Source organism: Brachycentrus maculatus, unplaced genomic scaffold (genome assembly GCF_059751285.1).
Source record: "Brachycentrus maculatus isolate JH-2025_06_01 unplaced genomic scaffold, ASM5975128v1 h1tg000064l, whole genome shotgun sequence".
Lineage (NCBI taxonomy): Eukaryota > Metazoa > Arthropoda > Insecta > Trichoptera > Brachycentridae > Brachycentrus > Brachycentrus maculatus.
In genome coordinates this window covers 68,767-94,892 of record NW_028280818.1, presented here as the reverse complement: position 1 = coordinate 94,892, position 26,126 = coordinate 68,767, and the positions used below count along the sequence as shown (strand labels likewise).

At 35.5% G+C, this 26,126-nt stretch overlaps 1 protein-coding gene across 4 annotated transcripts; it reads right to left on the bottom strand.

The window, feature by feature from the left end:
• Positions 1–1,938: 1,938 nt before the first annotated feature.
• Uxs (UDP-xylose synthase) lies at positions 1,939–22,491 on the bottom strand. 4 transcript variants are annotated; one of them, XM_088256591.1, is made up of 9 exons: positions 22,251–22,491; positions 14,320–14,810; positions 10,824–11,003; positions 8,945–9,050; positions 7,727–7,840; positions 6,733–6,920; positions 5,356–5,488; positions 3,980–4,116; positions 1,939–3,084 (listed from the first exon to the last, which is right to left on the bottom strand). In XM_088256591.1, exons 2-9 carry the CDS (start codon positions 14,542–14,544, stop codon positions 2,962–2,964), a joined length of 1,206 nt encoding a protein of 401 aa, XP_088112717.1. In that variant the 5' UTR covers positions 14,545–14,810; positions 22,251–22,491; the 3' UTR covers positions 1,939–2,961. The 4 variants fall into 4 exon arrangements, with proteins under 4 accessions (XP_088112717.1, XP_088112714.1, XP_088112716.1 ...); XM_088256588.1 differs by lacking the exon at positions 22,251–22,491 and adding an exon at positions 21,215–21,390; XM_088256590.1 differs by lacking the exon at positions 22,251–22,491 and adding an exon at positions 18,378–18,486.
• Positions 22,492–26,126: the final 3,635 nt, after the last annotated feature.

The window sequence follows — 26,126 nt, the reverse complement described above, 5'->3', positions numbered from 1 at the left end:
TTTTTAATTTGGACAGCCGATCTATTGGTGAGATGAAAAGAAGCTTTTTACTGAGCAGAAACTCTTTTAGTAGTATGTGAGGTCCGAATCCTGAATTATAATCACACACATAAGAAACGACAGAAAATATCATTTTCATTTTTATCATTTTAGCTTATAATTTGACCAGATAATTTATTTACAACATGTTGTAAATAAAATGTATCAATTTATGTCAGCCCTGGTAAGTATTTGAAAACGAATAAAACACATCGCAAGTAGCCGCTATAGCTAGCGTAGCGGCATGATCACCCTGAAGGACGACATGCGCGCTACTTAAAGGACATTGGCAGAAACAGTATGAAGCCGCGTGCGCCTGTACGCCAAGCACAGCACGCACGCACACACTGAGAAACGTTTGTGTATTGGTGATTCTATCCCTGATTTTTTTCAGAATTTATTTATTTCCGACGCTACAAATGTTTAACTTTATATTATAATACTTTTGTGTAATACGTAATCATATTATGGAGGAATACAAAAATTCTGTGCTCGTATCTATTGTATTTTATATTGATATTCTCATTTTTAAAGTTAAATTGTAGTAAATACATATCACGGGTAGGGGAAGGTTAATTCAAACTATGTGACCCAATACATATATCGCTCACTCCTTTCAAGAACGTCATAAATAAAAAAACTTGATTTATTAGGAGAACGTTTATAAAGTTTAAAAATAGAATACAATGTATTAAAAATAAATATCAAGCCACTTATTAAACTTTTTACTGTGCAACAGATCTTTTAAGGTAAAACCTGAAGGTTTTTTCTCCATTTGAAAAATATTTAAGATATTAAAAAAAATAATTAAACAATACATTTTCTTCAAAATACAAAAACAACACTTTCTGCCCTGTAGTGGGTAAATATTAAGTTAAAAATATGCCTCTTTTTCTGGGATATAGTACATTTTGTAAGCATTCCGAAAACATGCACAACTGAAAATTGTCGATTTTTTGATTTATGACGTTCTTGAAAGGAGTGAGTGATGTATTTTTTTTTTGGACATCTCAAAATAGATGACCAGTAAATGCCCAGACTTCCATATCATCCATGTAGAGATGTCAAAAAAATTATATAAAAAGTAACTAATAATTGGAGATAATCCAGATTTGTGAGTAAGTATTTGACACACTCAAAATGGTGTAACCCAATTACCATTGACGCTATCATCACCATCTGTGAGCACAAAAGGCAATAACTTTTTTGCTACTCCACGTTTAAGTAAAATCGGGAGTGCATTGTATAAATTTTGTGATATGCAGCGTGCCGGCCATGACAGTTTTGAGATGTGGAGATTGGGTTCATCATCCAGACCATATAACCTAACATCCCCTGCATTTTTATTACAGATAAAAGATAAATAAATATTATTTTCCAAACACCAAAACCTAAACACCAATTTCGGATTCAAATTGAGCCATCTACTGATAAAATCTCAAATATCAAAAAAAAAAAAACAGCATTTACCTTAAAAGCTAATACTGCTTTGTTGTTTCTTTGTCATTTGAAGGGAAAAGATGACATCATTTTCTGTTTTAAGATAAATAAAAAATCCAGCACGTCATTGCATCGTGTGGTATTTTTAAAAAATCGTGACACTCACACGCGTTTTGACATGACACGCACAGAAAAAGGAATTTAATTCAAACATTTCTTTTGTATTACACATTTTCACTCTTACCACTCTGTAGGCCAGACATTCTGGCCCGTATGATTCTAGTAGGCAGCTCCGTGGGCCACAATGTCCGGCCCGGCGGAGGTATAACTTTAATCACCGATTTCTCTATCACCCAAGTATATTCTAACAACAAAATATTTCAGATAAATACAGTTAATCTTGATTAACACGGTCATACGAATTGCCAGACAGAGTGTCCCAAAATTAGGTAACCAAAATTTTTATTTTAATGGTAGAAAAACGTCGCATTTTTTTTGATCAGAGTAGCTGTTCAGTTATGAGAAAAAATGGTCAGAGTGGAAAGGGTTAAAACATATATTTAAAAAAAAAAAAACTTTTATAAATTTATACCGCGCCTAAAAAAGATTCACTTAAAAAAAATTGTTTTATATTTGCATAAGTTTTCCGATATACCTGTTTATCACTCAAAAGAAATGTATATATACATGTGTGTGTGTGTGTGTGTGTGTATGTGGAACATAAATGGTAAAATGTAAAATTTCATAAAACTTTAAGGGTCTCTAATTTTATCTTTACGGAATTAAATATGTACATCGTAGTCATACGGGAGAAAGTGACCAAGTGCATTTTTTTTACAAAAACATGATTGTTGACTTTTAAATATCTTACTAGCTTAATATTGCCCTGAAAAAATATCGAGGCGATTTTAAACTTGGAAGTATAATATATAAAAAAAAACTAACTAACCATCACGCCGCTTTCCGCAGGGGTAGGCAGAGAGAATAGAGTGCCACACCACTCTGTCCTTGCAAACATTCTTCGCCTCTTCCACGTTCACGCATCTCCTCATACATACCCGCCGATTGTTACGACTCCTAACCTGACCACTTTCAAGTATTTGGCATACCTGATCGTGCCATGTTTTTCTCGGTCTTCCTCTGCTTCTTTTCCCACTAACATTCGCCTCATAAATTTGTTTTACCGTTCTTTCCTCACTCGTTCGTTCCGCATGTCCAAACCATCTCAACACACCTTTCTTAATTTTATCGATAAAAATGACTGACTGCATTGATGTTTATTTTCTTGCCGAGCAAAAGTGTCTTAAATGGCCATCCTGAACATTTTTCGTTTTGTTAGTTGGTCACTTTCTCCTGTACGACTGCGACATTTGAAATAAATGCGCTTATTTTTTTTTAATATTTGGGATTTTGTCATTGAATGCCTCAATTCTGATAAGAGTTATGTGTAAAGTGGGAAAGAAACAGGAAGAGGTAGGAACACTATTTGTCAGGAAGTGTTTTGAGGTCCTCGGGTATGTAGATGTTCCTCTCGGAGTGGCTGCTTCGATTCAACTCGTTCCTGAAGTAGTCTATCGTCTTCTTGAGGCCTTCTTTCAGCAGCACCTACAAAAACGAATATGTATATAAATTACGAAAACGGCACTATATAAATTATCCAATAAATAAATAAATAAATTAAAACCAGTCTGATGATGTCGGTAACGACGAAACCCGGTCGCTGGTCAAATAAAAATAAAGTGGAAAAGCTAAAAATATTGGTTTTAATCTAATAATATATTAAAAATGCAATTCCATCACGAAGTGTCAGTGAATAATATAATAATAATAGTAATAAAACCCTTATCCGCACCCCAATGGTGCATAGGGCACTGCGTCTTATAAACGCAGTGTTATCATGATCATTTTACTTATGAAGGAAAGGTGATCAGCCCTCCGCTTCAGGTACCAGTCCATGGTAATGTTGAATAAATATTACAGTGAAAAAATCACTTTTATTTATTTTTACCCCCCTTGGGAATCGAACCCGGGACCTCCAGAACGGTAGCCGAGCGTGCTGACCATTACACTACAGAGGCGGACTTAAGATATAATTATTAATTAAACGGAATTAAGATATAATAAAATAATTATTGTGACTTTAAAACAAGGTTACAAATTAATTATTAAATGGAAAATTTAATATGCACGCAGTGCCCTATGCACCCCAATGGTGCATAGGGCACTGCGTCATATAAACGCAGTGTCATCTTGATGGTTTACACATGAAGGAATGGTGATCAGCCCTCCGCTTCAGGTACCAGTTTATATTGAATAAATATTAGTGACGATGAAATCCCGTGAAATGGACAAACGCCCTTACAATGACTTTTATCACCCTCTATGGTATTAATCTTAAAATAAAACACAATTATTGTCAGCCAGGATACAAAGATCTTCTTATCATGACTGTATATAGAAGAGAAAACTATGAAGATGGGTAGATGGAAGTGTAATGTACCTTGGGCTCCCAATCCAGATGGGTCTTGGCCCTGGTGATGTCCGGTCTCCGACGCTGAGGGTCGTCCTCCACGGCGGCCATCTGCGATACGGTGCTCTTGCATCCATCCACCAGGTCTCGGATGATCAGTGCAAATTCTGATATAGAAACATTTCCCATTATAAATACATGATGCGCTTGAAAAATTGTCAAATGGGAAATGCGATGGCAGAATTTGTCTTCAAATGCTTCGATGGGCCTCTGGGTCTGTCTACTGTGGTAGTATTTTTTGGTTAGTATTTTTTTTATTGCTTCTATTTTGTTTTTCTTTTAAACTGGTTAATTTTTAACCATCCTACTCTCGGGTTATTATCCGAGAAGCAAAAAAAATCACTTCTTTTTCCTACAGAATTGCGAAAACAATGTTTGTTATATTCAGACCTGACAATTTAACTAACTAACTAACCATCACGCCGCTTCTCCGCAGGGGTAGACAGAGAGAATAGAACGCCACACCACTCTGTCTTTGCAAACATTCTTCGCCTCTTCCACGTTCATGCATCTCCTCATACATACCCGCCGATTGTTACGACTCCTAACCTGCCAATTTTTTTGCCATAATACTGCACTTAGGATGGAACTGATGTAATTTCTCGCTGTCGCGTCCCATCTCTCTCTCTCTCACTCTATCTCGTCCGAATGTATATCCAGTACGCATTAAATATTTATGGCACAGCTATTTTTTGGTGCGTGTACGCAATACGGGTTAGCGCGGAATGGTGCAGAAAAAATGCATGTATCACGTATGCTCGTGTGTATAGGGCGGTTAAATTACGCAAAATAAAATCTGATAACTTAAGTTCTTTTTTTGCAAAAAAAAACACAAGTATGAAGTGGTTAATATTTTGTACAGAACCATTTTTGTAAAATACTATCAATTTTTACTTAAAAATGTTAATAATATTATTTTATTTTTATTTTTTATTTATTCGGGAATTGTACAGCTTACATATAAAAAAATTATATAATAAACAATAGTTACATTAACAATAATAAACATTACATTACATTAACAAAAAATAGTTACGTTAAAAAAAAAACCCAATTAAACAATTCCACATTTATGTTATAAAACTTTTAAAAAACATTCAGAGATTTTAAAAAAAGGGTATTATATAAAATAATAGATTTAGCAGGAAGGAGAAGAAGATATCCAGTCCCCGGTGAGTGGTTATATACTAATATTATTAACATTTTTGTAAAAAAATAAATAAGTAAAAATGACTAATTACAAAGTAAATGCTTTAAATATTAGTAATATTGAGAATAATACTATCTCAATGTTATATTATATATATGGCGATGTCAAAGAAAAAAACTATAAGGTCAAGATTTACCTTCTATGGTGTGCTCCACGGGGTTGCCAATATTGACGGGCTGTGTATAGTTAGACGCCATGAGGGCCACCAGTCCATCTACCAGGTCGGAAACGTACTGGAACGACCTAGTCTGCTTCCCGTTACCGTAGATCTGCAATAGAAACAGGTCAATCCATTGTAGTCTGGCTCCATCCCAACTAACTATCTAATTATCTTTGTAGACTGTTGGGACAGCTTCCTCGTCCTCAGGCTGTAGGTCCTTCTGTCATATACAACGTCACCTAGGCCATGCCTTCGAATAAGTTATCTTTCTGTAGCATCCATGAATTTTTTTGGTGTTTCTCTAGATGTCTTTCGAGGAAGATCCATGGGGATTGCCTGCTTTACAATATGTTCAGGTTCTCTGCGTCCTATGACCCCATACTGTCTCAATTGCCTTTCTTCTACCTTACTATTGATGTCTATTACACACAGGCTTGAATGTCTATTGCACAGAATGCGTGAGCTCTTTATTTTGAATAAGCATTCGCATTTCAGCACTTTCTAGTTGCTTAGAGTAGGTGTTATACATCAACAGATCAATCTATTGTAGTCTAGTCTGGATTTCTAAGCCTGTAGGAGATGTTCAGTGCTAGAAACAGCTCCTACCCCCTCTCTTCATTCTTCAACATCCCAAGGACACAAGTCTAAATTAAGACTTAGCTTCACATACAGCGTTTGAAAGTGATGCGGAATGCATCGAAACACATGTCACAATGGATTTTAAGAAACAGTGATATTTACCCAAGTGAAATTTAAATTACTTCTTTTACTACTCTACCTGTCCGCCTCCGTAGTGTAATGGTCAGCACGCTCGGCTACCGTACTGGAGGTCCCGAGTTCGATTCCCAGAGGGGGATTAAATAAATAGCAGTGATTTTTTACCTCTATACATATTACCCTGGAGTCGTACCTGAAGCGGAGGGCTGATCACCTTTCCTTCATGTATTAACGATTAAGATAACGCTGCGTTTATATGATGCAGTGCCCTATGCACCATCGGATGCGGATGAGGGTTAGAAGAAGACTACTACCATCACGCTGTTTGCTCCGCAGGGGTAGGCAGAGAGGATGGAAAGCTACACTCTTCTGTCCTGACATACATTCCTCGCGTCCTTCACATCCACACATCTAGTAATACAAGTCCTCCGATTACGCAGACTTTTGACACCACCAGATTTTAGGCTCTGATTGATCTGATAGTGCCAAGTCGTTTTCGGCCGTCCTCGCTCTGTTCTTCCACTCACATTTGCCAAACATACTTTTTTAGTCATTCTCTCGTTATCCATTCGCTTCACACGTCCATAGAAATTTTAATTAATTTAGTTTAGTCAGAATTAGGGATAGAAAACATACGGTTATAGAAAGGTTCTGCAAGGCTTGCATTACGAAGTTGGACACGACTCTCCCGTCTCCCGCGTGCATGCGCGGCCCATACGTGTTGAATATGCGAGCAACACGCACGTCCACATGTTCCTGCTTGGCGTACGCGTACGCCAACGTCTCCGCCACGCGCTTTCCCTCATCATAGCACGCACGGGGACCTGTGAGGAAAGAGTTATACACACGTGAGAGAAAATATAGCTTGGAGTCTAGTACAGTAAGCTTTTTTTATATATTTTTTGTTCAAGCCAAAATAAAAATTTTAGTTTTTTAAAAATTATTCTTCGGTATCTAAAATAAAGAGCATGTTCACATGAGCTTAAGTACTCTCTTTTCGTAGAGAAAGTCCAAAAGAAGTTTCTGAGGTATCTCTACATGAGAGAGTACGGCTATTATCCTCGGCTCTACCCGACCGAGTTTTTCCAGGGTATGCTTGGCTACAATAGTTTAGAGACTAGAAGGAATGTGTATTTGATTACGCATTTTTATCGATTGTTGCGCGGTATGATCGATAATCCTGAAATTATCCGGAACATTGGTCTGTATATTCCCGATAGTTACCTAAGACAGCGTCGGCATAGATTATTTCACATTCCTATACACAGGACCAACCTGCCGATGGTTATGCCTGTAGGAAGAGCTACCGCTATGTTGGACAATATCTCATTGGATATTGATCTGTTCCATGCGTCTGAAGGAGTTTTTCGAAGCGGGATTCTTCTACACCTTTGGCAATAGTATTCTTGCTTATTTTCTATTTTTGTTAATGTTTACAATTTAAATTTAAGTTTGTAATGTGTATGTTAATTATAAATAAATAAATTGAATTGAATAAGCTAAAATTTTCTTTATTTCTCTCATTTTTCTCAAAACACGATTTAAGTTCGAATTAGTGAGCTGGAACTATATTTGCAGATGAAAAAAAATGCATTTAACACATCTTATGCGGGGCCGATTGAGTCCTCACCGATTGGGTTGACATGCCCCCAGTAGGTCTCCGGCTGCGGATGGACAGTGGGGTCCCCGTACACCTCCGAAGTGCTGGCTATCAGCACCCTGGCACCGACTCTCTTCGCCAAGCCTGGAAAAAAACAACAGTTATGGAGGCTACTACGCCTGAGACATTACTATCTATCATTAGAGAATAATTGTTGAGTGGAAATGCGATGACTGACCATTTTCTTTAAATGTCTTTGCACTGTTCCGTGTCTTTCGGGGTTGTGGGCGTCTGTGTACCGGCCAACGTCGAGTCGGAATCGGATCTAGCTGACCAATTGAACTAAACACTAATCCCTTTCACTGCCTATACTGGGGTACTTCTAGAAAATTTGGTGAGGGACTTACAATCCTGTATTTATTTAGATTGGCAGTGACAGGTATATTGAAAGCTTTTAAATGTAAATTCACAGTAAAATCAGGATACAATTTTATATTGTTTCACATTTTCAATAAATTTCGCAACTTAGTTATAAAAAAAAACTGTTTAGCAAGAGCAGATCTGTCAGGAAGTCTAGATGCTTCTGTATCAGATCTGGGCATGCGGTGGGACAGCTTTTAATACAATCTATCATTAGAATCCTAACTGTCCATCAAACCTCCTCCCTTAGTTTTTCTCTCTACATCCTTCCCTAAACTCCCTTTTTCCTTTCCTTTCCTTATTATCTTCAATTTGCAATTTATGTTTTTTAAAATGTTCAAGTACTATCTACTCTCTGATTCTAAACAGCTATATCGCTCACTCCATTCAACAACGTCATATATCATAATACTTGATTTTTCAGGAGATCGTTTTTTAAAGTTTGAGAATATAATAAAATGTATTAAAAATTAATATCAAGCCACTTATTAAACTTTTTCTGTGCAACAGATCTTTTTAGGTAAAACCTGTAGGTTTTTCATTCATTTGATAAATATTGAGTATATTTAAAAAAAATAATAAAACAATACCTTTTCTTCAAAATGCAAAAACAACACTTTCTGCCCTGTAGCGGATAAATATTAAGTTAAAAATATGCCGCTTTTGCTGGGTTATAGTACATTTTCTGGGCATTCCGAAAACATGCACAACTGAAAATTGAAGATTTTTGATATATGACGTTGTTGAAAGGAGTGAGCGATATATGATGATCATGATATATGATGATATGTGATGATCAATTAGCCAATAAATGATGGTGAATATTACCGAGCATATTGATGGTTCCCACGGTGTTTGTTTTGATGGTTTTGACGGGATTGTACATGTAGTGGGGCGGAGACGCCGGGCTTGCCAGGTGATAGATCTCATCGACCTAAAGAGCAGTTTCATTAATTGATTCGGCAGTCACTTTGCGGTAAAATCTATCCATTTTTAATTAATTTTTTACTCAGTAAATACCACTATTTCTTAAAATCTACTGTGACACATGTTTCGATGCATTCCGCATCACATACGGTGTTTGAAAATGATGCAGATTGCATCGAAACACGCGACACGGTAGATTTTAAGAAATAGTGGTATTTACTAAGTAAAACATTAATTAAAAACTAAATAATAGTATTTAAATCATGTTTATTGGTAAATATATGTATCAATTTTAATCAAACACAGATTTTTTGAGTCTACTAAGTTGTATTTTATTAACAAAAACACAAAGCAAATTAATATTGTGACAATTGTTTCGCCTTGTTATGTGTTTTTGTTAGTAAAATACAACTTCTTATTCTTCTTCTTCAAACCCTTATCCGCTCCCCGATGGTGCGTAGGGCACTGCATCATAAAAACGCAGTGTTATCTTGATAGTTAACACATGAAGGAAAGGTGATCAGCCCTCCGCTTCCGGTACCAGTCCAGGGTAATATTGAATAAATATATTAGATATAATATTGAATAAATATATTACTATCCGCACCCCAATGGTGCATAGGGCACTACATCATATAAACACAGTGTTATCTTGATCGCTGAAACACATGAAGGAAAGGTCCAGGGTAATACTGAATAAAAAGTAGAGTGAAAAAATCACCATATCATATTTATCATATTTATTTGACCCCCCCCCCTGGGAATCGAACCCGGGTCCTCCAGAACGGTAGCCGAGCGTGCTGACCACTACACTACAGAGGCGGAAAAATGTGAGCAGTATTTATTTATTGAACGGCTAAAGCCTTTAACATAATACATATACATATACAGTATCTAATGTAAAAATATACTAATGAATACACTAATAGAGAAACAAAAAGTCTTAATAACATAAAGTAATAATAAAATAACAAATAGTAAGCACTGGTAAATACACGTCTCCTTCACACACTATCAGCGAGCGGCGAGAGAGAGTGAAACACAACGTTTAAATTTATCCATTATAACATGGAGAAGAAATGCTGAGAAAGTACAGGCTTCAAGGTGGATAGCAATATATTAAATAAATCTATTCCATAAAAGCATGAAAAAATCAAGTATTATTTTTTGACATCTCATCAAAGATGAAGAAGAACTCAACAGAGTTCTTTGATGAGATGTCAAAAAATAATATGAAAATAACTCCTGTGATTGGAGATAATCCAGATTTTGTGAACAAGTATTTGGACACACTCAAAATGTTGTAAAAAAACCAAGTGTCGTCTCTTTAACGCCTGCATCCTAACAGTGCTGCTGTACGGATGTGAGTCGTGGCACCTCACCAAAGCTCAAAGCAAGAAACTAGCAAGTTTTGGAAATAGGTGCCTGAGGCGAATACTGGGTATAAAGTGGTATGACTTGGTCAGGAATGACGATGTGAGGAGAAGAACTCAACAGCACTTCATACTGGAAGTCATAAAGAGGAGAAGGTGGATATGGTAGGGACATGTCCTTAGAATGCCACCTGAGAGCAACAACCCCTCGTGTCTCTTCTTCCGACCCCGAGGATTCCGGCGCCCCGGAAGGCCGCTGACGACCATTCACCGACTATACTCAGCGAAACTTTGAGCCAAGGAGATGGCGCGTGACAGAGTGACTTGGAGACGTCTCGTGTTGGCCATATGCTCCACCTAGGGAGCGAACATGGAAAGAAGGAGAAGAAGAAGATCAAAAGCATTACCTCGATAAACAAAGGATTGACAATGTCATGGTGAATGAGTTCAAAGTTCTCGTGGCCTAGCCAGTGCTCCACGTTCCTCTTGCGGCCCGTGAAGAAGTTGTCCACCACGATGATCTCGTGACCCTGCATCATCAGCACGTCCACCAGATGAGAGCCCACGAACCCGGCGCCGCCCGTTATCTGCGGAACGCAACGATGGTTAATATCGCAATTATTGGCTAATAAATTAAATAAAAGAGTAATCTACGATCTACGTAACGGGGGCGTCTTCCTTTAAGCTTTATCTGACAAAAATTTCTATAATTCACGGAAAAATATGGTACCTCACCAAAAGGATAAATCATGGTCAATCTGTGATATAACCAATCTGTATTTTTTTATACAACTTTTTTACAATACACCTTTTGTTGAGAATGGATTAATATCAAAATGTTGGATTATTGGCTAATAAATTAATATGGAAAATCACAAGACTTTCGGTAGCATTCTTATTGAAATATGTAGAGAAATAAGGGATATATGAAGGTTTAAACTTTAGATATTTTTATAAAACGAAAAACGTGCGTTCGCATAAGTCATCAAATTTCCATCATCGAACATTTTATGACGTCATATCGCTCACTCCTTTCAAGAAGAGTGATGTGGTTTATTGTCTATGGTTTTTAGAGGGTAATAGTAGTGTGGATTGTTTGTTTACCACTACACTACCATTTGTGTTATACAAATATGAGGGGAAGGGGGGGGGGGTGGACCATAGACATCAACAAATGTTACCAAACAATGTTACCAATATTAAAATAACTCCATCGTTTCTGTGACGTCATTCGTTGCCAACTTACGAAAATAACATTTTTTCGAAGCCGAATTTTCCTCATCTGTACAATGTTTTTTGGCATCTCTCGCGCTCTACCAAAAGTAAGCAAACAGAATGCTTATAAGCATCTCCCGCTCTCTACCAACAGTATGTAAAAGACGCTTTTAAGCATTTCCCGCAAACAGAGTGTTAGTATACTAATTAGGTTCGTATACTATGTAATCATAAGTAACCGCAAACCCAATTCCCATCTGTACAATGTTTTTTGGCATCTCTCGCTCTACCAAAAGTAAGCAAATGGAACGCTTATAAGCGTCTCCCGCTCTCTACCAACAGTATGCAAAAGACACTTTTAAGCGTTAAGTAGAGAATTCATATTTCGTTATCACTTTAGGTATCAATATTGTATTATCTTTTTTCTTTAGCAAGTAAAATGTAATTATTACAACATTTTAAAAAACGATTACAAATGAATATATGCAACAATACATTAAAACAGCAATAAATATAACATAAAACCATTAGTTATATGCATTATGTTTTATCTCCTTTTCCTGTAGGGAATGTATGTTAAACTAAACTGTGTTTAAAATGTAATTAACACATTTGTCTGTAACACTCTCCTTATCATTCATCGTTCACTTCTATACCCGTTGATTTATTAAAATTATAGGTCTTCTTCTTCTTCTTCTTTATGTAGATCCTAGGGATCTGTTTGTGCCTCCGCATGTCGCTCTTGGGATGTCGACTCCCAGCTGTATTTCCATCTTTTCGGAGGTCTGCCTGGGGGTCTGCGTCCTTTAGGGTTGCCTTGGAGGGCGATACGTGGAAGTCTGTCTTCTGACATTCTGTTTATATGTTCCTTCCAGTATCGCCTTCGTTGTCATCCCCACCTCACGATATCCCCCATCTTACACATGCTTATAAGATATATATATATATATATATATATATATATATATATATATATATATATATATATATATATATATATATATATATATATATATATATATGTAATAAAATGCCTAGGTACCTACCTATACATTTTATTAAGTACTTACATATAGTACCTACATAAAACAGATCTACCACCAGACGTCGCATGCGTCGCACTGAATAAAACAAAAGACATCAGATAGAAAAAATATAATATTCTGAACTGTCAGAATCAGAGAGATAGATAGAAAATTATTGTAAAGATTAATTAAGAATAAACTTTAATTATAAACTTCAATTACAAAGCAACACATTGTTTATTTTTATTATTATACACCCACTTTACATATTATTTACACAAGATATAGATATAAGGTGATTAGCGAATTCAGAAAAATTACACTGGCCAACAATTTACAACTTTTATTTTGTAACTGGCATGAAAATACCTGATCTTTATGCACTTTGCATAGCTGAATACAAAAAAGAAAGCAAAAAAATGTAGCACGTCAGATTTTTTAGTTATGGATATTTTTAATTCTAATATTAACTCAAGCTTATCTTATTATTTATGTATAAAATATATTTAAAAAATTTATGGTATCGTATTCAATATTAATAAGTTAATATATTTCCACTGTTACTCCATAATTATCAAAACTTTTTTTTAATCCCTTAGACCTTAGACTAAAACATGTCTAGATACCAACCACTATTACGGTTTCAACGTATTAGCTTGTCACCATATAGACTTTGAATAAGAACGATAAACTAAGTCCAAATCAGTCATCAAAATTTCAGTTACAAAAACATTGTTGGCCAGTGTTTATAATTAGTAAGGCACCTTAGATGTTTTTTAATTGTGATATTGAATTTACTCGTTTTTCAATTAGACTATAATTAGACTATAGACAGTTAGAATATAAATTTTACATGTAAATAAAACTGCTCTTTGTTTAATCTAGAAAAATTAGAAATAAGTAAAGCAATCAATAAAGACTTACCCATAATAAATACCCAATTAAATTTAACTTCGAGTCCACTTTTAAAAATATTCCCATTGTGATTCATTTGTCTTTTTCCTCTCTTTCAAAATTAAATTTTTTTAGCAAATGTCAGACCATAATAATTATATTTTAATAACCTGATGATGGAATGATTATTCCGAAGCAAAGAACGCAATCTACGAATTATCTCATAGTTGAGAGTCAACGTGTTGATGAGCATATAGAGAAAGGTATGGTAGAGAATGTCCAAAAGAAGTTTCTGAGGTATCTCTACATGAGAGAGTACGGCTATTATCCTTGGTCTACCCGACCGAGTTCCGCCAGGGTATGCCTGGCTACAATAATTTAGAGACTAGAAGGAATGTATATTTGATTACGCATTTTTATCCATTGTTGCGACGGTATGATCATAATCCTGAAATTATCCGGAACATTGGTCTGTATGTTCCCGATAGTTACCTAAGACAGCGTCAGCATAGATTGTTTCACATTCCTATACACAGGACCAACCTGCCGATGGTTATGCCTGTAGGAAGAGCTACCGCTATATTGAACAATATCTCATTGGATATTGATCTGTTCCATGTCTCTGAAGGAGTTTTCTGAAGCGGGATTCTTCTACACCTTTAGCAATAGTTCTTGCACATATTTTATTTTAATGTATACGATTAAAGTTTTTTATAGTTTGTAATGTATATATTAATTGAAATAAATAAACTGAATAGAACTGACTTACCAAGATTCTTTTCCGCGCCTTGTAATCAAGATACTTCACGTCCGGGAATCGCTTCGGTATCCTCACTTCCAGAACCCTGAGCTTCTCTTCCAATTCGTAAATTTTCCTATGCGCCTCAGCCAAGTTGCTGACTTCTGCCACCTCGTTGGCATTGTTCCCCTCCTGGTCCTCCTGCTTCATCTCCCTGGCGTCGTTGGGCAACCCGTTCTCATCCTTGTCCACCATCTTGTCCTTCAAATTCTGGATGAGGCTGTCCGGACCAAACTCGTTATCGTCTATGAAGCTGAACTTGCGGATCCCGGCCTTCTTCGGCTTGTCCTTGGCAACGCTGATGTGTCTCGCTTTCTCCGGAACGTCCACAACTACATTCTCATACACCGTGTCGGCGAAATCGTCCGCGTGACCTCTGACCTTGCCGCCTTTCAATTTGACGTCTTTTTTGTAAATATCTGTGTCCTCCGTCTGCACGAGGCTTTTGTAAAAGGCTAAAACTGAAAATTACAAAAAAATATATTATAAAACAAAAACTATATATGTTTTGAATATTGAAAGCAATAATTTTGTTTATCATATTGATATATTATTTAGAGAAATAAAAAGACTTTATTTTTTGATTCTCTCAAGTTGTTGTTGATGTGAGTGGATCAAAAAACAAAGTCCTTTTATTTCTCAAAATAATAAAAACTAGATAGTTTTTTTCACCTTCATTTTATTTTAATTCTGTCCCCCACTGTAAAGTAATGGTCGCATGCTCGGCTACCATTCTGGAGGTCCCGGGTTCGATTCCCAGGGGGGGTCAAATAAATATAAGTGATTTTTTCACTCTAATATTTAATACTAATTTGATCAGTCCATCGTGTGGGGATCTTCTCTCCCTCTCACTCTTAAATCTATTCAATATTACCCTGGACTGGTACCTAAAGCGGAGGGCTGATCACCTTTCCTTCGTGTGTTACCGATCAAGATAACACTGTGTTTATATAATGCAGTGCCCTTTGCACCATTGGGGTGCGGATAAGGGTTTGAAAAAATTAATTTAATATTTATTCAATATTACCCTGAACTGGTTAAAAAAATTTGCTTAGCAAGAGCAGATCTGTCAGGAAGCCTAGATGCTTCTGTATCAGATCTGGGCATGCGGTGGGACAGCTTTCAATACCCTGGACTGGTACCTGATGCGGAGGGCTGATCACCTTCCCTTCATGTGTTAAGAATCAAGATAACACTGCGTTTATATGATGCAGTGCTCTATGCACCATTGGGGTGCGGATAAGGGTTTTATTTTATTTGACCAGTGATCGGGTTTCGTCGTTACCGACATCATGAGACTGGATGAAATTCTACACTATAAATAAAATAAACCAGAAAGCAATTAAGCTTGAAATGTTCATGAAATTAGCTAGTTGAACTACCCCTATTGAGCTTCTATATTTATGCTTCTCTCGACAGTCTGATTACATGGCCCTTAATTTGAAAAAAAAAAATGATTTTTTCAAATTCAAAACATAGGTACATATATCGCTCACTCCTTTCAACAACATCATTTATCAAAAATCATAAATTTTCAGTTGTGCATGTTTTCGAAATGCCCAGAAAATGTACTACATCCCAGCAAAAGAGGCATATTTTTAACTTAGTATTTACCCGCTACAGGGCAGAAAGTTTTGTTTTTGCATTTTGAAGAAAAGGTTTTGTTTAAATATTTTTTTCAATATACTAAATATTTTTCAATTGGAGAAAAAACCTTCAGGTTTTACCTAAAAAGATCTGTTGCACAGTAAAAAGCTCAATCAATGGCTTGATGTTTATTTTTAATACACTGTATTATATTTTTAAACTTTAAAACGTTCTCTTGAAAAATCAAGTTTTTTGATTTACGACGTTCTTGAAAGGAGTGAGCGATATATTTATACGTAGGTGCACAAAACGAACCAAACCATTGAAAACAAAGAACAAAACCATTTTTAACATGATTTTCACATAAAATTAAAAACACGATAATGTATATTTACTGCAAATCAGTGTGACTTGTGCTGTTGCCTTTCCGAAACCAATTCAGAAATGGAATTGGGCGACAGTATTGCCAGGAAATTATCACTTCTCTATTCTATGCGATTCGCCGATTTTATAAATGACAATGCATTCGCAATGACGACAAGTTATGACAATAGATCTATTACATTTGTTATGACTTATTCGAAGTCCCATACCTTAAAATAAAAAATTATGATGCGGAGTATGTGCATTGTTTTAGCGTTTGAGCTCATGTATTATTTTTATTGCTAGATTAATATATTCCTTTCAAATAATATACCGTAGAACGGGGCTAGTTGAACATTGATGTGTTACTTGAGCCCAGTACAAAAATAAATTTAAATCTGTATTTGATCTATAATAATGAAGTATCGTGACAATAAGTGTCACCTGTCAGGGAAACAATGAATCATGTCGATACGTTCATTATTGTAGACCAAATACAGATCTAAATATTTTTTATACTGGGCTCAAGTAACACATCAAAGTTCAAGTAGCCCCGTTCTATGGTACTAGATCTATTTTTTTATTTTTTATTTATTTTATTTTATTTGGGATTTTTACAGCCAAAAAAATATATTATACAACATTAATTAACAAAACTATGGCCAATTAAAAAAATCCTCCGATAATGCTATTCTTATGAAAGTTATGTTGGTTGGGGTGAGTGTGTGTGTGTGTGTGTGTGTGTGTGTAGTACCTATTCCATGTCAACATAAATCATCCAACAAACAGGGATTATAAACAGTTGGCTTGTTGAATAAATGTATATATATATCGTATGCCGTATCATTTTTCATAATATCGTACAATAATTTAGGTGTGTTTTGACCTCTTCTGAACCCGTGAGACTGACTCAAAGAACCCCCGGGGTTCAATCGAGCCCAGGTTAAGAACCAATGGTGCAGAGTGATGTGGTATTTCGCGCCTACATTCGAACCTGTATACGTACACATCCTACAAACAAGCAACAGGATGATTCAGAAAAAAACCTATATATACGTTCTACCCACTGAAATACCCACCATTATATGTACCCCTAGACCTAATAATACCAATTATTGTTAGTATATAATGACATTTTAGAAATATTTTTAGTCAGTGTTTGATAATGTCTTAATAAGACGAAACGCGTCACATATTATCAAATATATGTAAATAAAAGCAGAATTCGATCCAATAACCGTGTTTCATTTTGGATATATTGCCCAACAATTCAAAATGGAATTCTACCAACTGTCTGCAGTTACAATAAATCTTCTTCAAACCCTTATCCGCACCCCAGTGGTGCAAAGGGCACTGCATATAAACGCAGTGTTATCTTGATCGTTTACACATGAAGGAAAAGTGATCAGCCCTCCGCTTCAGGTACCAGTCCAGGGTGATATTAAATAAATATTAGAGTGAAAAAAATCACTTATATTTATTTGACCCCACCCTGGGAATCGAACCCGGGACCTCCAGAATGGTAACCGAGTGTGCTGACCATAACACTACAGAGGTGGACAAGATCAAATATATGTAAATAAAAGTAGAATTCGATCCAATAACCCTGTTTCATTTTGGATATATTACCCAACAATTCAAAATGGAATTCTACCAACTGTCTGCAGTTACAATAAATACTAAACTAACTAACTAACTAACCATCACGCCGCTTCAGAGAGAATAGAGCGCCACACCACTCTGTCCTTGCAAACATTCTTCGCCTCTTCCACGTTCATGCATCTCCTCATACATACCCGCCGATTGTTACGACTCCTAACCTGACCACTTTCAAGTATTTGGGTATACTATATATATATATATATATTTATATATATATATATATACATATATATATATATATATATATTATATATATATATATATATATATATATATATATATATATATATATATATATATATATATGTATATGTGTGTGTGTTTTGCTTCCTATGCACAATTAAGAAAAAAACGTTTTTTTACGTATCCCGATAACAATGTGTTAACTGTCAAGAATACCAAATAGTTGTACTCACTTACTTAATTTTTATAAGCGCCTCAAATCTAGTTTTAAAAAAAAAACAAATGAAGGTACAGGTTCAAATTTTGTAATGGACTATCTCCATTTAATGCCCGTTAACAACTAACCAAGTATTTCTAAACTTTAAACTTTACTCAGTAAGAAAAAAATTAATACGTGTTAATATGCAAATACAAAAAGATTATTCGATTGACGTCGATTTGAGAAATGTTTTTGCTACATATAATAATGACAGATTACTGTCGCAAATGAATATGTTTTTTACTAGCTGTGTGCAAGGTTCAATTTTGGTATATTTTTCATGGCGTCATCGTACCGATGATAAGGTATAAGACGTTAGTAGACACATCGCTCACTCCTTTCAACAACGTCATATATCAAAAATCTTCAATTTTCAGTTGTGCATGTTCTCGGAATGCCCAGAAAATGTACTACATCCCAGCAAAAGCGGCATATTTTTTACTTAATATTTACCCGCTACAGGGCAGAAAGTGTTGTTTTTGCATTTTGAAGAAAATGTATTGTTTAATTATTTTTTTTAAATATACTAAATATTTTTCAAATGGAGAAAAAACCTTCACGTTTTACCTAAAAAGATCTGTTGCACAGTAAAGTTTAATAAGTGGCTTGATATTTATTTTTAATACATTTTATTATATTCTTTAACTTTAAAAACGATCTCCTGAAAATCAAGTTTTTTAATATATGACGCTGTTGAAAGGAGTGAGCGACATGTACTCTTTGTCTGTAACGACAGATTGTTCAGTTCTTTGGATACGTTGCGCGTGGCAATGCGGATAGCCTGGAACGACTGGTTGCGATAGGTAGTCTGGAGGAGCAGAGAGGGAGAGGAAGATCCCCACACAATGGACCGATCAAGTTAAGGCAGCAGCAGGCACCTCGGTGGTTGGAGCGCTACGTGCAGCGCAGTCAAGGGATAACTGGAGAAGAGTCATTGCTTCTACAAGGGTCACAACCCTCAGTAAGAGGAATAAGACGGAGAAAAAGACACATGTATGGGCAGGCAGAATGAATAGAACGCCCCAACACTCCGTCTTTTGGAAACTTTCTTGGCCTTTTCTACATTCGTGCATCTCATATATTATTACTGACCATACCAAGTTCTCTCCTCTGATTTTACTTCCAAGTACATTGCCTTTTATATTTATTTTATCATTTTTTCTTTACTCATTCATCCCATATGTCCAAACCAGCATTCTCCATTTTATATTAAATATTTAACACCACACAGTGACCGAGAAACGAATGTTTGGACATGGAAAAAACCAAGGTGACAGGACAGACAAGAGGGAACCCGGCAGGACACATGAAGAAGAAGAACGTTTTACTTTTCTTCGCATGTTACAGCCTACCAGGAACTTCTTCTTCTTTTTCCATGTTCGCTCCCTAGGTGGAGCATATGGCCAACACGAGTCGTCTCCAAGTCACTCTGTCACGCGCCATCTCCTTGGCTTCCTCCCAGGTCAGTCCGGCGTCTCGAAGTTCCGCTGAGTATAGTCGGTGAATGGTCGTCAGCGGCCTTCTGGGGCGCCGGAATCCTCGGGGTTGGAAGAAGAGACATGAGGGGTTGATGCCCTCAGGTGGCATTCTAAGGACATGTCCCAACCATGTCCACCTTCTTCTCTTCAGGACTTCCAGTATGAGGGGCTGTTGAGTTCTTCTCCTCACATCGTCATTCCTGGTGAACATCCCTGTTCACCAGGAACAGCCTTACTAATACCTCGGCACTTAGGGTTATCAAGTCCTTGCATACAAATCTCACGTAATTTCATACAATAATTTCTTCCATTTGGAACATGTCCACTTTTAACTATTTGTTATATTCAGGGACGTGCATTCCATATAAGCAGTGCATATCCTAACTGACCTGTGTTACAAATATTGTATAAACGCAACCAGTACCTACCCGTCGTAGTTACAGAGTCGTAACAATCGGCTGGTATGTGTGAAGAGATGCATGAACGTGGAAGAGGCGAAGAATGTTCGCACAGACAGAGTGGTGTGGCGTTCTATTATCTCTGCCTACCCCTGCGGGGAAGCGGCGTGATGGTTAGTTAGTTAGTACCTACCCTACCTTGTTATGTAGTACCAGCTTACCTTACTACCTACCTCTACTGCCTACCCTAGTAAGTAGTACCAGCTTACCTTACTACCTATTTCTACTGCCTACCCTAGTAAATAGTACCAGCTTACCTTACTACCTACCTCTGCTGCCTGCCCTAATTAATTATCTGTGCATATAGCTCATAGCAATTATAGAATTACACCGTTGCATTTAAATTACACTTATTTTTATACAATCAAGTAATTTCATAAATTCTAAACATGTACATATTTAAATATTTGGTATATTCAATCATGCCATATCTATTTTTCAACAATATTTGCCTCGAAACACACGTAAAAAAAATCTCCTAAAACATTGTGCAAAAATATGTACCTATATTTAAAAAATACAAATTGTTAAATAACAATTTTTTTAACTAGAAAAGTTTTATTAAGATTATTTCCTTATTCGATTATAAGCGGTATTTTTGTCGTACGTCAAATGATAATAACATAATTTATTCACAAACGATTTTAAACTTTTATCGTCGTGAAAAATAATTAGGTAAACGGGTTTTTTTTACCCAATATGGTAATGTGAAATCTAAAATATTGAACACGTCGCAGCAGTAAAATACGATTTTATTTAACGAAATACGTTTTTTTGTCGTAGTTTCAATACTAATATACTCGGCAAAAACGTCTGACAAAACAATAACAAAGGTTACAGAATGATAACCAAAAAAATATCGGATTGCTACTTACGTAAAATTATACACAATGAAAAAAATATTATGGATCTCATCTTCCTTATCCTGGCTAGCATTATTTTCACCTATGATTTATATATTTTGGAGACGTCTCGCGGTCAGGAGACATTTTTACGATTTTGACATTTGTAAAATTCCACCGCGAAGCGAGACTTGCAGCGAAATAAAAATAGCGATTATCAATTCAGCGATGCCAACGTTAGAAATAAATACGCTAATTACTGCCATCTGCTGAATTTGTACCGAATATGTTCAATTATATTTTAGAAGCAAACCTTTTGTATGGTTAGTTTATCGATTTTGTCGCTAGGTGGAAAAAAGTATTTTAACCATTCCATTAGAGCTAGGGATGTCCATTTCGCCGAATACATTGATCAGTAATCACGAATTATTTTTGCCTAGAATTTCACATATCTCTTAACAGCATTGAAGAAGTTTTACTGTATCCAAACACGCCAACCATGGAGGCGGAGGCACTTGAAAAATAGGGTCATTTAATAAACTGCAAGCTTTTACTGTGCACTGATACATAAAATGAATAAATCCTTGAACCACGATTTAAAAAAAATACATATAGGTACCAACTATCCAATTCTGAAGTTTTGGATTTAAGCTTTATATTTAAATAGGTAAGTACTTTAAATAAAAAATAAACGGAAGTAAATTGAAAGAAGTTACAAAAAAAATGAGTTAAGTTTCAACCACCCATACCAAACCTATTTAAAAAAAATCAAATACATAATAAATGATTAATAACTGAATACATTAAAAAAGTAAATATTTTTTTAGTAAAAATATCATACGTCAACCTAAGGGCGCAGAAAATATCTCGACGGGGAACTTGAAAATGGACAGCCCTGCTAATGCAATATTATCAGCAAGTTTGCAAAAAGGAAAAAAAAACTGACATAATGAATGATATATTATATCACTGAATATGGGTGTACGGGTGTATTTTTTTAATGAAAAAAACCTGTAATTTTTATATCCTTATTGGAAACCAACTCGATACTGCAATAAATGTCTAATACCTGAATGATTTTGTTCCGTATCGATACACAAAATGTTTCACTAAAGCAGGAATACAGAGCAATTTGTTCCGTCAATTTGAACAGTAATTATGATGTTTGCTTTGTCAAATTCGTGCATTATCAAATGATCTCGTTATAAATTATACTGTACAGCAAACGTAATAAGATAATTTATTTCAGTTGAAGAATTAAACTAACTAAACAATACAACAAAATTTACGAGAAATGTCATTTTTGCATTAGCGGGCGAATGTTGCTTGTTAGAAATTATTGTTGTAATAATATTATTTTTATCGCAGTACTTACTTGATAATAATATTAATCGCATGGGGGCAATCGGGGTAAAACAGAAGATAATTTTTAAAGAAAAAAAAAACTCAAACACTCCTTTCAACAACGTCATAAATAAAAATAACTTGGTTTTTCAGGAGATCGTTTTTAAAGTTTAAAAATATAATAAAATGTATTAAAAATAAATACTAACCCACTTATTGAACTTTTTACTTTTTACAGATACCCTTTCTTCAAAATGCAAAAACAACACTTTCTGCCCTGTAGCGAGTAAATAGTTAAAAATATGCCGCTTTTGCTGGGATTGATTGCTCAACTGAAAATTGACGATTTTTGATATATGTCGTTGAAAGGAGTGAGCGATATGTATATGTTACGTGTGACAAAATGTTTATGTGCATGGTCGATTGGGTCATAAGCAAATATTGAGACAGTCGCCGCACGCACGACCTATATTTTAAATCATTTTAAAAAAGTGAAAACCTTGAGAAATGAAGATGAATACGCCAGTATTGTATAATTAAAATGTAACATTGTTTTAAAATCACTATAAATGTGTTATTATAACTTAATTATAATGTCTTCCATTTTCGAAGCTAACCGTTTATTTATCATAGTGCTTCAAATATAAATTATACGCAAGTATTTTTTTTAAATTTATTATTTATTTTAAATTTTTTGTATTTATATCTATATACATAAAAATTTTAGTTTGTCGACAATCTTAAACCTTCGAATGTCATTCACCGATTGCTTTGAAACGTTGACACAACATGTAATCGAATAGGCGCGTGTTTGTAGCGCGCGTGAAAAAAAACTTAGGCGCGTGTTTTTAAAAACATGATCGTTTGAAGAAAAACATCTAACTAATGGCAGCGCCATCTGTTGAACGTTACATCAGCTCACGCAATATTAAATATCTCTCATGGCGGACAGCGTGCTTCTTGACAGCTGTTGTCATTACACATTTTATTTTATTTTTCGATTGCATTGGTGTTCCATATATATATTTTTATTTTCATGGCTTCACAAGCAATGAAAATATATTGTGAAATTAAACTTATTAGAAATGTGTTGCTCTCTTTCATTATATTCCATTTAAAACATTTTGAGTGTGTCCAAATACTTGTTCACAAAATATTCTTCTTCATCTTTGATGAGATGTCAAAAATAATATATTCCATTTAATTAGAGTAAGCCACAGCAATGCGTGGCCAGGTACGGTAAGTATAAAATAAATAAAATGTTTAAATTAACAATCAAGCGAGTGTTTTCGACTAGAATTTTCACTCATGAATTACATGAAATTAAAGTAACTTTAAACATAAAGAGTAAATCCACTCATGAGTAGGCATAGGCTATGAAACTTATAAAGTTGAAGCCTGGGTAGGGTCATGATAAGTGGTGTTGCGTCAGCCGTAGCTAGATTTCAGAGTCACTTGGACGTTAGATAATTTTAAAAAATAACAATCACCATGTTTTTAGTACTTACCCAACCAATGACTAAACAATGCATATTTTTGCGTCACTCGCAATTTCCGCTTAATCATTCTGCCTTGGCCAAATAGTTGTAATAACGAAAATAATGTGACTTGGAACACAGCCACCCTAACTCAACTTAATTTAGGGTGGTTGTGTTTACTTTGTTAGGGGTCGGTGGGGTGAAATTCCAATAAGATAGGATTAAACACTAATCTAACAAGCAAAGGGACAGAGAATCTGTTTAATAAAACACAAAATACCTACCTGTCTGGTATTATACTGGTATACCCAATATACCCTTGTTTTTTCTAACTAACTGACTAACTAACCATCAGGCCGCTTTACCGCAGGGGTAGGCAGAGAAAATAGAATGCCACATTCTCTGCCATACCACTCTGCGTCTTTGCAAAACATTCTTCGCCTCTTACACATTCATGCGTCTCCTCATACATAAACCCGCATACGAACGATTTAAGTAGTTAGTTTTTTAGAGTTCTTTCTTCACTCATTGAATGTGGTTAGTAATAGAAATAGTGAAAGACTGAGGAAAACTCGGTATGATCAAGATCTGTCATTGTAAACATTCTTCGCCTCTTCCACGTTCGTGCATCTCTTCATACATACCCGCCGAATATTCCTACTTCTGACCCGACCGCATTTAAGTACTTGACATACCTGATAATGTCAAGTTTTCTTCAGTCTTCCTCGCTTTTTTTTTCTAACTACATTCGCCTGATGATTTTTTTATTTCTTGTTTTTTTTAAGTAAAAATGAAGAATTATTAATTATAAATAATAAATAGATATGTTAAATTAATAATAATGAGTAATTATAATAATAATAAATCATAACAGTTTTGGTTGTGTCCAAATCCCTGTTCACAAATCTGGTTTTCTCCACAAAGGAGTTATTTTACGTGTAAAAATAGAGATAAATCTTTTCCTTCTATTAGATTTAAGTTTTGTACTGATATATTGGAGAAACTATATTATATATACTAAAATCATTTATTTATTATTATTATTTATTCCATTTAACCAGACTGAGTAACCGCAACGCGTAGCAGACTACGCAAAAAAATAAACCTTAGAGATTATTGAAAATAATTAACAATCCTGTGACCATTTCTCCCCGATTTCCTATTTATCAATTATTACCGAGGAAGGGGTGACGGGGATTAGTTGGATCACGTTTTATTAACTTTTTAGACACCGGCGGATTTAAGGGTTGGGGATAAATAAGATCAAAAATACTACAGGGTAAAAAAAACAGTCAATTATGCTAATTTGAATACAGAGGAATAACAAGATTTGTATGCGTAATGTGAGCTAAATTAAACTTACAAAGCTTGGATGTTTTACAAGTAATTTCAACCATATGCGCAGATACTTTTTCAATGTTGTCGGCAAAAAGGTACTTAGTAACTTAAAAATTGTCTTGTTTATCCCCCTCTTCTTCTTCTTTCCGTACCACTTCTAACGAAGATCGGCGATCATCATGGCTATCTTCAATTTTGATGCTGCAGCTCGGAACAGAGATTTGGTGCTTCTGCCAAACCACTGTCGTAGGTTTTTCAGCCATGATGTCCTTCGGCGTCCTTGAGTTCTTCGCCTCTCAATCTTTCCTCGATTAGGTGGAGAAGAGGATATTTTTCATTTCTCATGACGTGTCCGAAGTACATCAGCGCATTCTGCTTGATGGTTGGTAGGAGTTTCTTATTGGTATTCATCCATCGGAGGACCTTTAGGTTGGTGCCCGATCACGCCATGAAACTCGCAGGATCTTGCGATAGAGACCCATTTCAAACGCGTCTATTCGGTTTTCCAGTGTCAATTTTCCAGTGCCAGTTTATCCCCGTTTTATTAATAAAAAAACGCATTATCGCCGCACCCTAGAGATGAATTAAATCTCACGGATATGGCGGCTTATGTAATGACAATATTTAGGGGTGGGGTACTCATTTATTCACTATCCCCTCAGTTGTAGATCATCCGGGAAAAACTAATGAAAATTTAATTTAGAATACATTGATATAGCTAAGGGTTGTTTTATCGGCTCTGCCAACAGCCCTCGGGGCGTCAATTCCATAGGGAAGTTATATTG

Coding starts and splice junctions, on each gene's coding strand:
- Uxs (XM_088256588.1), bottom strand. CDS start 21,275: ATGCTAGCCAGGATAAGGAAGATGAGATCCATAATATTTTTTTCATTG. Junction 11,004..14,319: donor AGGCGCGGAAAAGAATCTTG/GTAAGTCAGTTC, acceptor TGCGTTCCGCAG/ATAACGGGCGGCGCCGGGTT. Junction 6,921..7,726: donor GGGGCATGTCAACCCAATCG/GTGAGGACTCAA, acceptor CTTTCCTCACAG/GTCCCCGTGCGTGCTATGAT.